The sequence below is a fragment of the Protopterus annectens genome, chromosome 8.part0 (assembly GCF_019279795.1).
Source record: "Protopterus annectens isolate FY-2018-M chromosome 8.part0, PAN1.0, whole genome shotgun sequence".
Classification (NCBI taxonomy): Eukaryota; Metazoa; Chordata; order Ceratodontiformes; family Protopteridae; genus Protopterus; species Protopterus annectens.
Window position 1 is genome coordinate 1569584173 of NC_056741.1, and position 18847 is coordinate 1569603019.

At 37.2% G+C, this 18847-nt stretch overlaps 1 protein-coding gene across 1 annotated transcript in view; it reads right to left on the bottom strand.

Annotated features, from left to right (window-relative positions):
- ATP12A (ATPase H+/K+ transporting non-gastric alpha2 subunit) overlaps positions 1–18847 on the bottom strand; it is a 534499-nt gene that overhangs the window by 368748 nt on the left and 146904 nt on the right. Inside the window, exons 8-9 of the mRNA XM_044081130.1 lie at positions 18282–18550; positions 5328–5526 (exon numbers count right to left, since the gene is read on the bottom strand). Coding sequence (XP_043937065.1) covers positions 5328–5526; positions 18282–18550 — 468 coding nt within the window. The remainder of the gene's footprint in view (positions 1–5327; positions 5527–18281; positions 18551–18847) is intronic.

Here is an 18847-nt window from a genome sequence, read left to right on the forward strand (position 1 = left end):
CTAAAGCCAGACTTCCTAAACACAGAATTAAACAATCTTGTTTATCAATTATACAGAAATTATCACATCAACAAAAGAAAAGGATGTAAACTTATTTTAGTAGAAAAACTCATTAACCTCTGAATTATTCCAAACCCAACCACAATTGGTCTCAAGCACTGCATCCTTACTATCCTCTCTAACGGGTACTTTCATTTGGCAAGTGAAGATGAGCAAAAACCTGACTACTCTATTCAAATATTAGGATTTTCCCAACAAACATATGACCCAGTATTGAAATGATGTAACACACTAGACTGGATCCTATTTAAGCAGCCACCCCAGAAAAATGTTCAGTACTGAAATATTACCAAATGGCCTGCTTATCTACAAGTCTATCAGAACAATTTCTGGGAAAAAAATAAATATACAGGTTAAAAGTATTACTATATGAAACCAGAATAATCTTTAAATGGAAAAGTTAATAAAAATATTAAGCATAAATTGGGCACTTCTCAATTCTTTAAAATGATGGATGATGCCATGTAGAAACTTTGATACTCTACTACTGCTACTACACAAATATGTCTCAGCCTGAAAGCTAAGTATAAGAAATGCATCAGTACCCTGGAGAGACTCGACTGACTGACATCTAATGAAGGCTAAAGACATGGCATGGAAAACATATAAAGCCACCAGATACGGGAAATCACCAATAAAATATAAAGAACTTGGGTATTAGTGTCATGCCCATTTAAGGACAGAAAAAGGAATCGATTATCTACAGCTTCAGCAAACAGATGAAAGTTGCCCATCAATCTTCTGGAACTTTTCACTAAGATGATAGGCAACGCCACCCAAACAGAAGATAACTCAACACATTTCATTTCTGACCAAATCTGATACTATTTCTATTTCAAAGCAATTACCAACACGCACACTCCCCAGCTTTCCTGAAGATTTCAACAACTAATGTCTACTTACTAAAAGAATCAGAATTTCACTGCAACCAATCACAGTAAACATTAATAGAAAACCAATAAAAAGTAAAAATGGATCACCCTAAATGGACAGCCTATTTCCAGCATTCCTTAAATGCTTAGCAAGCCACATTGCTTATCATGATGGTTATCAACAGGCATATTTTGAGGAGGAGTTGCTCTAGCATTTGGAAAGATGCCATAATTATACCTCTTTTGAAAGGTGGTGACTATCTTCAACTTGAACGGCTGAGTGATACCCTGCTCACCGATTTCCTAACAATTAACAATAAAATCTCTAAAATGCAGTATGGCTTCCACACAGATTATAGTACTGAGACTGCCCATGTACCACTGGTAAGAGACTATATTATCACACAATAAGACAAAGCAGATATCACCATAGCACAGCTTCTTGATTTTTTTAAAGCCTTCAGTGTGGCAAACCACAACATCCTAATCCACAGCCTCTAAAATATTGGTTGTAGCACACTAATCCTACAATAATTCCCATCTTACATTGATTGCCCTCCCCCAATTTCAAGATAGGACATAAACTACAACATGGTAAATGCATAATCTTTTATCCCTAAATATTAACACTCGCATTCCATAAATGTCAATCCTTGGTCCACTGCTATTCATAACCTTCACAAATTATATGCACCAGTATATCCAAGGGCTAACATTACTACAACATGATGACAGCTCTACAATCCTATGCAATTTGATTAACACTTCTGCACATATCTCTCAATTACAGCACTCCACTGGCATACTGCTTACATAATTATAAGACTCTAAACTTATTATTAAACAAAAGACAGAAATCATGATATCTGCAAAAAGGCAAAACACATTTTAATAAATGACTACAAATGAACCATATGGCTTTTGAAATAGTCTATTATAAATATTTAGGCATCACCGTTGATAATAACCTGTCCTTTGCTATGTACTCAAATATTATTTATTAATTTATTGACATTTGATTGGCAGCAAAGTCTGAATGGGCAGGTATCAATTTTCATCAGAGGCCCGGTGTGAAAAGCTCCAAAGTATTGGAGACTCTGCCCCCCGCCAGCTTAGTAATGGATGCTAGCCCTAACTCTACACCTTACCTTAATAAAAGCCTTCCTGTAACACTGGCAACATACAGGATACACTCAGACAAACAGTCACACACACACACACACACACACACACACACACACACACACACACACACACACACATGCACACACTCGCTTACACACACACTAACAACACTATATCCATCCCCTAACCTAACCCTTACCCTAACTCTAAAATACACACACTCACAGAGAAACATGCAAAATCTATCCTCTCACCTATCCCTCACCCTAACCCTGACTCACACACACACACACACACACACACACACACACACACACACACACACACACACACACACACACACACACACACACACACACACACACACACACACACACACACACACACACACACACTAACAACACTATATCCATTCCATAACCTAACCCTTACCCTAACTCTAAAATACACACACTCACAGAGAAACATGCAAAATCTATCCTCTCACCTATCCCTCACCCTAACCCTGACTCACACACATACACACACACACACACACACACACACACACACACACACACACACACACACACACACACACACACACACACACACACACACACACACACACACACACACACACACACACACACACACACACACACAAATGCTCTGATCCCGTCCAACCCCATTCATCTTTCTCAGCAAAACATTACCTCAACATTTTGACTGTTTGACTATCTGTTCCTTCAGTATTAAGCACAACCTGTTGCACTCATCGATCCAATAGACGTTTGAGTAATGATGGGAACCCATACATATATATGTCACTGTGTGTGTGGGTGTGCATGTATACTGAAATGTACTTTTACCGAAAAAGCCAGTATTTCAGATAACAGTGGGTATTAGGGTTTTTCCCTTTTGCCACTATTGTACAATCTCGGGTTTGATATTTATAAGTAGGGTGTGGGGTGCAGTCCTCACTGCATAAAACATGTGCTTCTTTTTTATGTGTATATTTCAATGATTTGTGATCTATGTATTGAACATCAATTTAGTATGTCAACAACAACACACAAACACACACACACACACACACACATATGTGTGTGTGTGTGTGTGTGTGTGTGTGTGTGTGTGTGTGTGTGTGTGTGTGTGTGTGTGTGTGTGTGATAAAATGCTTGCATAACAGCTGTATTGTATTTAGTACATTACATAGTATTTCCTTGATGGCAGAGGACGATACTATGCCTATACAGTATGCCCTCAATTTTTTTCCATTTGCCTCTTTTCAGTTCCAGACTTCCCCCACTCTATCTCTATCTGTCTTATACCTTTTCAAATAAGGTTTTCTCTCCACTCATTTACTGGTCTAGTTGTAGTCCATTCCATCAGTTCACAAGCCTCTCTGTCAAAGTACTTTTGGAGGTCATAAAGTAGTTAGTATCAGCAATCTGCTGTCAGCATCACCCCCCCCCGTTTTTCCTTTTCTTGCTGTCTCCTACTCATTTTAGATTTTATGTACCAAGATCATGTCCCACCTGTCTCTTCTGGTCCCCACTCCTAAATTCTGTACTTATATCTCTTTCCTTCCATCCTGTATATATTTCTGGTGGCTTTCCTCTGGAATCATAAAATCAGCTCACTCTCCCTCTCCTTATATGGTTTCCAGAAACGCACTCAGTCTTTAACATCTGTCTTGACCAGGGCTATCTAAAGCAAGAGAATTATCACTTTGCTTCGGGACTTTAACTCCCTACAGACACACTTCAGCATTCTGTTGGCTGATACCTCTGCCTTCTTATTATACTTCAGGTGGACCTGTCCAGGTGTGATGACATACCCCCAGATCTTTTTTACTCTCCTGCCATCATTTTCAATCCTTGGAAGTTATACTTCATACCAGGGATGCTGTGGCCCAAATGCAGTACTTTTAATTTGTCTGTTCTGAACCTTAGGTGCCCCTTTTCTCCACATCCTTTCCAGATCCTTCTTTAGACTCTTCTCTCCATCCTTCACTGTTGCATCTAGTTTTGAGTTGTCTATGAATAGAAAAAGGAGTGAGAGTCCAGTCCCTCAGTTAGTAACAAACTAAAGCCATAAAAATATTATAACACACTATCAAAACCCACTAAATGTGTTATTAAATAGAGAATTGAAGTGGCAACTTAGGTTAAAGTCTAATATATATCCCGGTTTAAATGAGTATATTACCATTAAGCCTGTATTAATGTTTAGAGCTTCACAAATTTAATAATCCCACCACTAATTTCATATGAGATTTTATATTACATATTTAGAGGGTTTTGATAGTGTGTTATAATATATTTATAATATTTTTATGGCTTTATGAATGTTTTCCTGTGCTTTGTAAGTGTTTTTATACATGAACTTTTCAATAGTATTTTATTGTTCATTTTGTCTTTAAATTTTGATTGGATGTAATTGATTAAGATATAAATAGGATGAAATGCAAAATGGGGGCATCTGATGAAGTCTTGTACAAAAGACGAAAGCGCTTATCTTACCTGTTATTAAAGAAGTTTGTTACTAAATGAGGGACTGGACTCTCGCTCCTTTTTCTGTGGTTGAGCTTTTTACAATTATTTCCTATTGTTTTGCCTATGAATAGGTTTGTTAAAAAAGCTGCACAGTACATCCTAGCTACATGGATATACTGTGTATTATATCCTGTCATATCATATCCTATCATATCATATCATATCATATCACGTCTTGGCTTCATTTCTTCCTCTGTCCTTTCTTTCTCTTCTTCTATGTTGCTTACTCAGATCTTGCAGTTAGCTTACTATAGTAAATATAACTGTTATAACAATATCAATGTAGCTCTGTGACCTAAATATAAGTCCATGGGTAATTGCTAAGCTAACGACCAAAGGGGGCCTTTTTAAGCCTAGTGTTGCTAGGTGAGAATCAAACCCTGTACCTTGTGTCTGTAAGGTAAACACCTTAAACATTATGTCAACTGCTAACCTGATGCATTACTAAATATATATATATATATATATATATATATATAGCTGAAAATATTTGATTTTGATGGCAGCGTATATATGGTTATATGTTGCTTCATGTACAAGAAATAGTGCATTACACTTATAATTACTCAGTGTATATGAATTTATTAAATTAATAAGTGCAGGTTTTGTTTTAATATACATATTGTAAGATAATCTTGCCTAGTAGAACATAATAAAGCCACATTACTTTTTGGGATTGTTTATATTAATCTGTGTAAATATACACTAAGTACTAAATACACATACTCACCCTCCTGATTCTCACTGGTGTCTGCAGCATGGATCTCTTGATCAAACCATAAATGTGCGACGGTCATACGGTTTTGGGTGAGTGTTCCTGTTTTGTCAGAACAAATAATTGAGGTAGAACCCAGTGTCTCCACGGCTTCCAAGTTTTTCACGAGGCAGTTCTTTTTGGCCATTCTCTTGGCTGTCAGTGAGAGGCACACCTACAAAAAAAATGGATCTAGATAAGTTGCTGACAAAATAAAGCCATCCAATAAGTTGTTAGCACAATAAAGACATCCACTAAAATGGCCAAAGTACAGTGGGACCCTAAAGGATGATTTTAGACGGTACCATTCAAGATCCATATTTTGCTGGTGTCGAACTATAATATATAAACTTGTCAAAATCACCATTAAGAAAGCTAGAGTTGAAGACAATATAATAAAGAAAAGATTCTGGAGCATTTTGCAGTGATATGCATGCAGTCTTTGAAATTATGAAACGCCCTCATATTGATCAGTGTTTGCATGATTCAGTTTATTTCTACTAGAGTTATGCTGTACCGCTTTATGAAAGTTCTAATGACAGCTATGATAATGTATTCTACATAAGCTGTGTGCTTAGGGGTGGCTTTCTTGTCAGATGTTCTCTGTGCAGATTTATTTTGCTCTTTCTTTATAATTTATACAGAGATTTACCCTCTGTTTCATGTAACTTGCCACTGCAATGACATGAATGCAGAGTCCAGTTTAGAACATTACCAACTCATAACAAAAACCTGGTGTTTTGCCATTAACATGGTTATTAGTTTAGAAAAACTTTTATCAGCAAATAAATATATATAATTTATTTAGTTACGCAGGTATGAATTCATTCCACATTGCTTTATAGAAAATGCTTTCACTGAGTTGGAACAGGCATGTAAGAAACTCACTCAGTTCACAACTGATGTGTGCTTGCCTACTCATTAATGTGTGTCCCTTACAGCTATGGGACAGATGCCACTAAGCCTAATCTATAACCTCCCTTGTTGTAATCTCAAACCCTTGCTTTTGACACAGCCCCTCCTAAACTCACTTCTTTAAACTTTAAGCACATCTGTAATCAACCATATGCTTGTCACTAGTCCTTATTTTATAGCCCTGCTCTGTTCTATTCCCAGTAAAGTTTTCCTTTAAATTAATTTGTAACCACCCTTGTCTGAATCTCTAGCGTTACTTTTGATGCCAGCTCTTTCAACTCCTAAGCTACTTTTTAATTAATCTACAGCCATCCTTGTCCCTGTCTCTGGTCCTTACTTTTGATATCAGTCCATGCTACTTCCATTCCATCTTTACTTTGAGCTAATCTGTAACCACCCTTGTCTAGATGTGTAGTCATTACTTTTGACAATAGTCATTAATTTGAGATGTTGGGCAGCCAATCAAATGTTTATACCTAAAATGCAGTCACAGCTGACATAACCATGTTAAACTTAGTTGTGGAAAAAAAATCCTCCACCAGGAATGGTGATATACCCTTTACATTAACAGAAATATATTAACTCATTCAATAAATACAACTGCATGATTATGCTAGCTGTGCCATGTGATAGACAAAACACCACTTCACCTCACCATCACAGAAGGGTCTATATTATATGTTTGAAGTTTGAAAACTTCGAAGGTTAAATAATCAAATTTAAATGTTTGAAATATCAAACATCGAACATACTATAAAAAAGCAAAAAACAAACGGAACTTACCTGACTAGTGTAGGCAGGGGGCAAGCCACCCTGCACCCCCCCCGCTCTTTAAATATACCAACTCCGAGACCTCACTATAGTGCAGTAAAGGGAAGCTTTCCCAATCTGCACTGTAGTGCGGTCTCGGAGTTTGTATATTTAAAGAGCGGAGGGAGTGTGGGGGTGCAGGGGGGGGTTGCCCCCTGCCTACAGCCATTAGTTTTGGGTTTGTTTTTTTTTTTTTTTTTTTTTTTACTTATGTTCAAAGTTTTATAACTTTGAATATTTAAATTCGATATTTTAACGTTCAAAGTTATAAAACTTCGAACATATGATATAGACCCATCACAGAAACCTACAATAGCGCTACACATCATTTCATTCCTGCACCTGTCACTACTGCATCAATAAAAAATTCTTGATAAACTAAACTAAAACTGACGACCCTGGCAGTGGATGCCCTACCAAGCAAATATCTAAAACTGTGTGTAAACAAAGTAAAGCTGTGCCACCATGGTGAAGGTTGAAATCAAAAGGTAGTTTAATAGACTCAAACAATAAAATTTATAAAAACTGTAAAAACGCAGAGTGAAAGTAAATACAAGTGGATAAGCTCTTTCAGAAGTTGCCTTCTTCAAATCCCGTTTTGTTAATAGAACTTCCTGTTTTTAAAAGATAGTGATCTGTCAATCTCAGTCAAGTCTCTGCCATTTGAGCAAAGGCTTAAAGGGACAATCCCATTCAAACTAGGCAACTTGTCAGAAGTCAGCAATCAATTCAGTTTCAATAATTTCTGTTCTGTTGAATATATCTCCTCCTCTTAAACTTTCTTCAATTACTTCCAAAACCATGAAAGAAAACTTGTGATCAGGGTATTTGGCGATATGTTGAGACAAAGCACTAGTTCTATTATGTAATCTAACGTCACTCAAGTGACGCAAAATTTGTTCCCTGAAGGGTCCCTTAGTCTTGCCAACATAAAATGCATTACACAGACAGCATTACACAGATAGCAGGTGGCAACATATATAACATTTTTAGGGTTACAATTCACATACACTCTGAGTCTGTATGTTTTCAAGGTAATCAGATGCTTGAATAAATTGTTGGAATTTATGGAGGTGCAAGCTCTGCATTTTCTACAAGAAAATGTACCACATCTCGAAGTAAGTGATCTAACTCCAGATCCATGTTTTTCCTGGCACAATAACCTCTTTTAAGTTCTTCTTATTCTTAAAGTAGAGTCTAGGCATCTCACCAACTATACATCTAATGTTATCATCAGCTATCAATACCTTCCAATTCCTCCTGATAACCTCCACATGCCTACTGAATATAATTACTGAACATAAGCAAGCATCTCAGCCCCCCCAATTTCATCTTTGTCTTTGGGGTTTGTTTCATCTTCCTTATGTGGCTCTCCATCCAAAAAATAAGGCAGACCTCTTGAGTTTCTGAGATGCTTGTTATCCAAGACTCCTTTCTGGATTTACCTCTTTTTATATCCATGTTTGTGGAAACATTGTATCAAGTGGTCCATCTCTTCCTTCTGTGTGACCTCTTTGGTACAAAGTCTGGATGTTCTAAGAAGCTGACCTTTAATGACATGTGGATAAACATGTCTAGGGTGCATACTAGTCCTATGTAATAAATTATTTTTCCAGCAGTCTTTCCTATGTATTTGAGTTTCGAGATTGCAACATCTAGAAAAATCTGTCTTCTCGCTAGTACTCCGAACTTCAAATTCAAGGAAGGATGTAGAATTACCAAGATATTCAATAAAATCAGGAAGTTGTTGTTCATTCCCTGTCTGTAGAAGGAATATATCATCCACAAATCTCCTGTAGTAGGCTATATATGTCTTCCATGTATTTAAATTACTAAGGACATGGTCAGTCTCCCATTGAGCCCTAACAATGCTGGAGTAACTATAAGCACATGAAGTGCCCATCTCTACCCCCCATTTTGACCAATAATGTTCATTCCCATAGATGAAAATGTTCTCTAGAATAATATCCAATAACATACAAATCTGTGAAATGGTAGTAATATCAAAGATGTTCCCTTGCTTTAGAAACTGCCATACGACCTTGATGCCAAAGTCATTAGGAATAACCGTAAAAAGACTTTTGATGTCCATTGTTACCATTGTCAAATTGGTTTTGTCATTCAAGGGCTGAAAACAGTAAAATAACTTCTGTAAAAATTGGGGGTTATCCTTCAATACAGTTGTGGCTCTAGGATGTGCTGATTTTAACTTCTGTTCTACAAAAATGGATGCTGGCTCTGTTATCCAACCTCTTCTGGAAACTATAGGACACATTGGTGGATTTACATCTGTCCTTGTGGATTTTCAACAGGCCATTAATAATCGGGATCAGAGGATATGGTACCATCAAATAATCATATAAATCTTTTGTTATTACTCTGGTCATTAACAAATCATAGAAAGTATCATTCACTTTACTGATCAGCTTGTTCACATCCCATTTAGAAATTTTAATATATGTCTTATCATTCAGTATATTCAACATTCTATTGTAATCATTCCTTTCTAAAACAACAATAGCTCCCCCTTTATCAGCTGGTTTTATCACAATGTTGTCATTATGTGATTAGTTACTGTAAACATTATTTTCATCAATATTCAGATTATAAAAGTCATTGTGACTCCTACTGTTTTGAAGCTGAAATTCTTCCATCTCACAGACTGTGGTAAACATCTCTACTGCTGTATGGGGCAGGGGGGAAAATGTGCTCAGCTTCTTCAGAATGTTAGTCAAGTCATTGCTATCATTGTTCTTACTAAACATATTTTTAAGTAGTACATTCCTGGTGAAGTAATTGATGTCCATTACAAACTCATTGAGTCTGGAGGTAAGTGCAAGAAGAAAAACTGAGACTCTTGTTTAGCACAAACATTTGTGCTCCATTCAGTGTATATTGTGAAATATTAACTGCAAGAGATTCTGTTTCATCTATTTCCTCTGCTGTCAGGTGTTTTCAGCAGTACAGGCAGCTCCAGAAAAGCTGTAATGTGTGTAATGCAGAGTCTTTAGGTCTAGCTCTTGCAATGACATCCCCCTTTTTTTGTCTCTTGTATTAGGTTCTAAGCTTTGATGAGAGCTCTTCAGCTCTCCTAAAGAGGAGGATTTGGAAGTGAGTGACATAGAGCTGGCAACTGCTGCCTCTCCTTCATCTCTACAATTGTTTATCAGATAAAGTTTGGTGTTTATAGCAGGTGTAGTTGGGCGTCCAGCTGCTCCTTGTGTAACTGTTTTATTGTTAAAGTTGTCACTGCCTGCCTGTTGCTTAGGGCAGTCAAAATATTACTGTTTTTCAAGTCCCTAAAGTCCCTCACTAGCTTTTTATTTTTTTTGCGTCTTGAGCTTACTGTCATATATTGTCAAATTGTGCTACAATTCTTCAATTTTAGTTAAAAAAGTATCAGACAATGTTCTTTTCTCTAACTCTCTTTGCTTACAATCTATAAAGTTATCAGATTCTCCTTCAAAGGGTCAAAAATATTCAGTCAAACGTTTGATATATTCAGGGCTTGCCACTTTCTCAATAAATCTGGATGTGAATTACCATATGTGGGCATGCATCAAATCCTCAGGCTTCTTGGAATAACATTGTGATGTAGGCAAGCTTCCAAATGGAAGCATTGCCACTGGAGTCTCTTCAATCTGTAAGCTGCATTCTCAGTCTCTTCGAAGATTTTATCAAAGGCTTCCATTTGTGATGGTGTTGCTGGAGCTTCTGTGGTAACATCTGATACATTGAGTATAAGTAAGGGACTGATCTGGTTAGGCAATATACTGTGTACCTTTCTACTCATGCTCATTGAAACAGGAGATTTAGCTCTTGGTTCATTCTCCAGTCGGTAAACCAATTCAGTGTCTCCTCCCTCAACCATGTGTGGTCCCAGTATGATAAAAAACAAAGCCAAACATGTAAAACACACCTTGGAGCACTAAAGGCAGCTTTTACCAATATAAACTACTGTGTGTGTACAAAGTAAAGCTGTGCCTATCTAAAAATTGTAGTGGAATACATGGCATTAACTACTCCATTCTAATCAACAAAACTATCCCCAACTATCCAGAAAAAAACTTTCATCTAATGCTTCTTCATAAAGCCAACAACTTTACAGATCTGACTAATTGTCAGCCTATTGTTGTACTCTCACTGTTATCCAAAATTCCGGAAAGATGTTTAGACTCCCAGCTACTCAGAAACCTCAATGACCATATCTTACTCTCTCCAACACAACACGGATTCTGGCCAAATCATTAGCACTACAACTGCCCTTCTCAGTTTTACCAGTACTACCAATCAACACACAAATAATGGTAACCTGGTCTTAACCAATTTTCTCAATTTTTCAAAAGCATTTCGTATGATATCACATCAAACTCTACTTAATGATCTAGTATCTCCAGGTTTTAATAACTCATCCCTAACCTGGTTTGACAGTTACATAGCAAACAGACAAGTCAATACATGGAATCAAGATTTTTCTGCTTTCTTGTCAGTCAGTCTGGGTCCCCCAAAGTTCAGTTCTAGGACCTCCCCTTTTTAACATATTTAGCAAAACCTCTGTAATGCCTCTAAACAAGCAACCTTAATTCAATATGCAGACAATGCTACACTCATCTGCTTGGCACAAATGATCATCATCATCATCTTCTTTTGGCTGTTCCTGTTAGGGGTCGCCACAGTGGATCTCTGTTTCCATTTCTTCCTGTCCTCTGCATCTTGCTCTGTCACACCAACCACCTGCATGTCCTCTCTCACCACATCCATAAACCTTATTTTAGGCCTTCTTCTTTTCCTGTTACCTGGTAGCTTCATCCTTCGTATCTTTTGCCCAATATACTCAGCATCCCTCCTCAGCGCATGTCCAAACCAAAGTAATCTTGCCTCTCTGGCTTTGCCTCCAAACCTTCCAACCTGGGCTGACCCTCTAATATACTTATTTCTAATCCTGTCCACCCTCGTCACACCCAGTGCAAATCTTAACATCTTTAACTCTGCCACATCCAGCTCTAACTCCTGCTTTTTCGTCAATGCCACTGTCTCCAACCCATATAACATAGCTGGTCTCACTACACTCTTGTAGACCTTCCCTTTCACTCTTACTGGTACTCGTCTGTCACAAATCACTCCTGACACTCTTCTCCACCCACTCCATCCTGCCTGTGCTCTCTTCTTCACCTCTCTTCCACACTCACCATTACTCTGAACTATTGATCGCAAGTATTTAAAGGCATCCACCTTCGCCACCTCTACTCCTTGCTTCTTCACCATTCCTCTATCCTCCCTCTCATTCACATACATATTTTCTGTCTTAGTCCTGTTGACCTTCATTCCTCTTCTCTCTAGAGCATATCTCCATCTCTCCAGGGTCTCCTCCACCTATTCCCTACTCTCACTACGGATGATAATTCCCTAAAAGACATTACTCAACAGGCTTTTCAATCCATGGAATCTTGGCTATGTGATTCCTCCTCAGCCCCAGAAAGTCAAAACTAATGACGTTTACCCCAAAAGCCCCTTACAACAAAAGCCCACACTTCACATCCACTCATCCAGCAACATAAAAATTGAATGTATAGCACAAACTGCTAAACTGGGAGTAAACCTGGGAGTTTTACTCTACAGTAGACAATATGACCGGCACCTGTTTCAAACCAAAAAACTCCCTCTAATGCCACTCTTGAGATGAAACTTGACACGTTATAACAAAACAAAAATTTGAAGGGAATAGTCAAAAAAACACATCACTGTGTAGCGCTTAGAGATCTTCACTTGCTAAAACTTTTACACTACCTCACTTACACTTGAGATGAAACTTGACACGTTATAACAAAACAAAAATTTGAAGGGAATAGTCAAAAAAACACATCACTGTGTAGCGCTTAGAGATCTTCACTTGCTAAAACTTTTACACTACCTCACTTACACCTACGCTTAGCTTAAAATGGTCTACGACTTAGCATGCTTCCCTGAAAAATACCCATCACTGAAAAATATCCTCCGACCTTGTTCTAAATCTAGACTACTAAGATCATACAAAGAAAAAAAAACTCCTTGCCACTTCCAAATCATATAACTCAGCTGGGAATCATTATATCTTAGCACGTTACACAAATTTGGAACTCAATCCCTCTGCAATTAAAAGTGACAAATGATACAAATACTTTTTAGTATTACTAAAGCAACATTTAAATAAAAAAATGGTTTTGCTTTTGCACCACCCCTGGTTAACAGAATGAAGCCAAATCTGCTACCTTTCCATCACAGTTGCTCTTCCAAATCTTCCCTCTTTTTCTCACTCCATTTCTCCACCTATAGTTATGCCACACCATGCTTCAGCCCTGCACCCTTACTCCTGTCCAGTTAATGACCATAATGGCCATTCTTACAGCTCTTCTAATCACAACTCCACCTCTCATCCTGATCCATACTAACACCATGCTTTTCACTTCTGTCCTGTTACTGACTTCCTCCAATTTACAACCCTAGTTTACTCAATTATTTATTTAAAGTAGTCTATTTTTACCCTACTTATTTACCTGCCACATAACAATCAGTCTCCTGTCCTACCTCAACACCTCTTTCTATCATGTCTGTGTACCACGACCTTTTCTTAACTGTACTTAATCTTTCTCAAATTCTTGTTTATATGAATTATTAGATATGATATTCTATTAGAATACGTTTTTCTTCTCAATCTATTTTTGTTTCATCATGTTTTATACCTTAGAATGCACGGATAAGATCTATCTTTGTTCAATGTTCTACTTTTTCTACTGTGTATAATCACTGTCTCTTACTCAAATGTTTTTACATAGTATACACTATTTAATCTATGTATAATTTTTACATTTGTGTCCTATATGGGGCTTTTCTGGGTCTCTGCTGAAAAAGGGTCTTAACTCAGTCTGACTTTCCTGGTCAAGAAAGATAAATAAATAATCTGGAAGATTAAAATATAGTGACAGTAAAAAATAGCACCAGGTAAGATAGTAAAATAATAATGTTTCAAAACTTTACCGCCACTTGGCACAGATTTATATTTGCTTAAAAACAAACAACATTCATGGCAACACAAATGAAGAAATCAACATTTCAGTAAAGATATTACAATTTCACAGTAGATGACAAGAATTCAAATACAGACTAGCTTAGATGAACAAAATGCTGGCAGAACCAAACATACAACACATTTTAAAAAAGGAAGTGACAAAATCAGTTTAAGAAAAGGGACTATAGGCAACTTATAACGCAGTCTTCAAGGCAAGTTAGTGATGGAAAGAACAATAAAATCCAGGAGAAGAGAAACAACTGTGAACAGCAGAGTCCTCCAAGGTGAATCCAGAAGTTTTTTTTTAATCAAATAGATGACAAATACCTGTAACTCAATAAAGCATATAACTGCAATACCAAATATGCATAAAATACTCAAGATGTTTGCAGAATGACTGATGTGACAAGGTTCCTTCACTCCTTCATGAAAACAACAGCTCTTCTTAGATAAAACAGAATAGATAAGAAATAAAATAACTTTTGACAACCTTTTGCTGACTCCTTAACTGAGCAAACACTCAAGAACTGTCCTTAGAACTATCAGCATCTCCCAGAATCAAAACGTATAACAAAATGTATGCAAAGAGCAACAAAAGGATATAGTCCATCAGTAATTTAGAAAAAAAACACATATATTCATGCCATTTCCAAAACCCATACCCTTCAAATACTCCAGAGAGGACAAAGTGATAACTAAAAGCTGAAAAATCTATGACCTTACACTATAGAGTGCAAAGCAAGAACAGAAGAGCAGACAGACTCAAAACCTATATGGTATAAGGGAGGACCCAGATCTAAGAACCACTGAAGATCAACATGAACAAAAAGTCAACATCGTCTACAAATAAAATTCAACTTGGGTATCAGTATGTGAAGCTTCAAAATGCATGACATTGAGCACCATCCCTAGTACAACACTGTTTGGTACCACAGAAAAATGTAAAATAAAAATGCTGTGATTGTAGTCTTAGTTTACACAGTCAGAACAGTATGTTTTCGCAGTCTGCTTATGGAGCCAAGTCTCTTATGGTAATTTCATTGATTACACCATATTGTATAACTCTGACTAAAGTCTCTGCACCTTTATTACTGAAACAGGGTGGGGGAGAAGTCAGTCATCATTATGTTTATTATTTGTGTAAAACAGAACATGCCTCTGTGTATTTTTAACAAAAACTGTAAAAAATGTGTATTTGTGCAGAATAAAAATATGCCTGCTTATGCTATAATGAAACGTGAATATTGTGATGCCTGATTTTGTTAAGTAACATTTAAGTTTCACAGCTGCAGCTATTTTTTAATGAAATTTAGGCAAGAATAGCATTTTTTTCTCTATAATAAAATGTTTTAAAGTTTGGTAAACAAAAATGGTGCAACTTCTTAGGAATTTTGATCATGAAATAAAATTTCATCGCATTTCTGATGATACTGTTGTGGGACAAGTTATTTGGTCACAAAATTTGTAATGTGACTTTCCTGAACTACTTGCTACGTTTACTTATTTTCACTTAACAAGCAGCCTTGTTTATGATGACTATAGTGTTTTGTTATATTTTAGGAATAAACTGGAATCAAAATGAACACCAGTATCAAATCTTATTATTTGTTTGCCTAATTCCAGTGTAAAAGGCATTGAGTAGGTCAGGAAGTATTTGGGGTTTAATATAATTTTTTGCTTTTCTGGACTGATGCCATGAATATCACCACTAAAATGATTTGTTTTAAAGTAATTCTTCATTTTATCATCCACTGTTTTTGTCGTGTTTGGTTCCAAGCACTGACTACTTGATTAGATTTTCATCTGTAACATACTGTATGTACATATTTTTCTTTTTTTCTTTTTTAGCAGTATTCAGAAACAATTAGCACATTGCATTATGTGAAATATCATGATCAGTAATGTGCAGGGATGTGCTGGTTAAACGAACCAAGTAAAGTGACCCACGACCAGAAAAGTACTGCAGTCTACATTAGTGAGATTATATAGAATGACATTCAGTGAGTATCAGCATGCTAGTGAAAGTGTTTGCATATGAAAATAATGACATCAAGCATGGCAGAGAGATTCAGAAACCTATAAAATTAGCAGGCTGAGCCACGGTTATGACCTAGTCATAAAGCCAGGATTTGTTGGTAAACAGGATCTTCACTCTCATCAAACATCAACATTAGTGCAGCAATATGTTTTCTTAGCCACTTTCAGAGCCAGTGATCACAGTGTTGTGTGTTATCACCCTAAGTATTGCAGATGCTTCCGGCAGTGACTAACATGCCATTACCTCCACAACCATGATATTGTCAACCACTACACTGTGAACAGAGACACTGTTCAGGGTTATTAGGCATGTGACACCCACACTTGGTATCACAGGGGATGCGTGGAATGCCCTTCCTAGTGGACATGAACACGTGTGCAGCATTAACCATTCTTGTTACTGGGGAATGTCAGTGTCCAACAAGAGACATGTTAGCAGGTTTGCAGATCCTATACTAGTTTGTTCATATTATGCTGCAGCATATGGTGGAGCATATATGGTTTCTGCAGACAGCAGAGCTGAGAACCATTAGTATACAGACATTCAATGATAAAGCTCATTTTCCTGAGTTCCTGGGGATCCTGACTATACTTTTGACTTTGGGAACTTATGTGGACAGTTGTTGCAAGAAAATCCTTTTATATTGTACAGCTTACAAACAAAAGGATTTTGTCTAGATCTAGGGAAGTCACTGTCCCTCTTTACTCAGCCCTCATCAGTGATTGAATATAATGTCCCCTTTGGCATCTATCTGTCCAGACACAGGCAACAACTGAAATGTCTACAGAAATGCCTTACTAAAATAGCACCAATTCTACACAACATGTCCTGCATGGACTGACTCAAAGCCCTGTCGCCATACTCGGTATCATACATACTGCTAAGCAGTGAGCTGTGGCTGGCATACAAGGCATCCCCCAAACCATTACTGATGGAGTAACTGCACATCAGCAAGTCAAATGGCATCAGAAATACCCAGTCTGGTGATCTAAACCTCTTCTACAGCATTGATAGAATGGTTTGGAGGGACAGGTATATCTCACTGAGGATACCGCTGCTGTGGAACAGACTCCCCATCCATATAAAACAATGTTCATCCCTGTCCATTTTCAAGTGCAACTTGAATCTCTGCAAGAGTAATAGAAAATTGCCCCCAGGACTGTCCCCTCCCCTGTGCTACTACTGGACAGAGACAGTTCCTAAATGCTTTATCTCATGCATGGGTCTTCTCATATTATCTATAGTATGATCTCAGCTATTTTTCTTAGGGTTAATGTATAATTATGCACCATGGGATGGGTGAGGCCAATCTCTAACAAAATGGAATAGGTTATATTGAGCACAAAAGGAGAAACTGGCTAGATTTAAAATAGTCCACAAGGGCAGCTAGCCTATTACTTTCCTATGAACCTAAGAACTTAATAGTGAGGAATGGCACTTAGTGTTTATTGATTAACTTAGTAAATGGAGTGATCAAAAATATTTTTCAAATATCTCTTAGACATAAAGCAGGTGATACTCAAATACAAATGCAGCATACTACAATGGACTTAAATTCAATTCCTTATGGTAAATGTAACATGCAATCAAATATCAACATCAGTCCACAGAAACATAGGAGACAAAGTGCAAGATTTGTGAGTGGTAGAAAATATGTTCCAAGATATGCGGCACAGTTAGAAATTGGCATTCAAACAATCAGAAGATAACCCTTTGCTTTGTGAAGAATCAGTACAGGTATACAATGAATTTTACTAGGTATTGTTTAATGTGTCACAGCACAGGAGCAGCAACATACCGGGAGGTGACAGTACAAATGGCTAAAGTAGAGAGGGTTGACAAGGATAGAAAAGGATGGGAAAAACTAATGATGAAGACAGAGAGCTGATATTTGGAGGGAAAAGAGTTGGGGGATGGAGACACAACATATTATTCAAGGGAAAGTTTTACTATTAATTACAAGCAGGCATTTATATAACACTGGGTTCGTGGCCAGCCTACATACTAGAAGCTTTAAATACAGGGAATTTTTTTTTACATTTCTCCACAAATGCATCATTAATTTCCAGACCATCACTTTATGTTCAAAAGTTCAAGGTGATGACATGCATTTACAACTTACAGTAACTGTTGCAAGTAAACCTTCAGGCACGTTGGCAACGATTATACCAATAAGAAAAATGATGGAATCCAGTATGCGATAGCCAATCGAGACAGCGATGATGAAAAATAGTATTCCAACAGATATAGCAAAGCCAGCCACAATGTGGACAAAGTGCTCAATTTCAATAGCGATTGGGGTTTTCTCATTACTAACTCCAGATGCAAGAGATGCGATTCTTCCAATGACAGTCTGGTCTCCGGTGTTAATTACTATTGCTGTGGCAATACCTGAAAAGAAGCAAAAAAAAAAAAAAAAAAAAAAAAAAAACAAACAAAAAAAAATCACTACAGGAATCAGCTTTTCATTTGCAAGATATCTCATACTAAGTGCATGGCAGAGTACCGAGTAACATATGGCCAAAACAGTTTTCATGGCCAAACCTACATAGCTTATAACATGACTGCTTGAACTGATTTTCTTGGAAAGATAAAAGTGACTAGTGCAATTAGGAAAGCGCTCTTTTCTTGACAGTATATTTAGTCTTGTACCATGCTTCATTATGGTGCTCAGATCTCCCATATCAA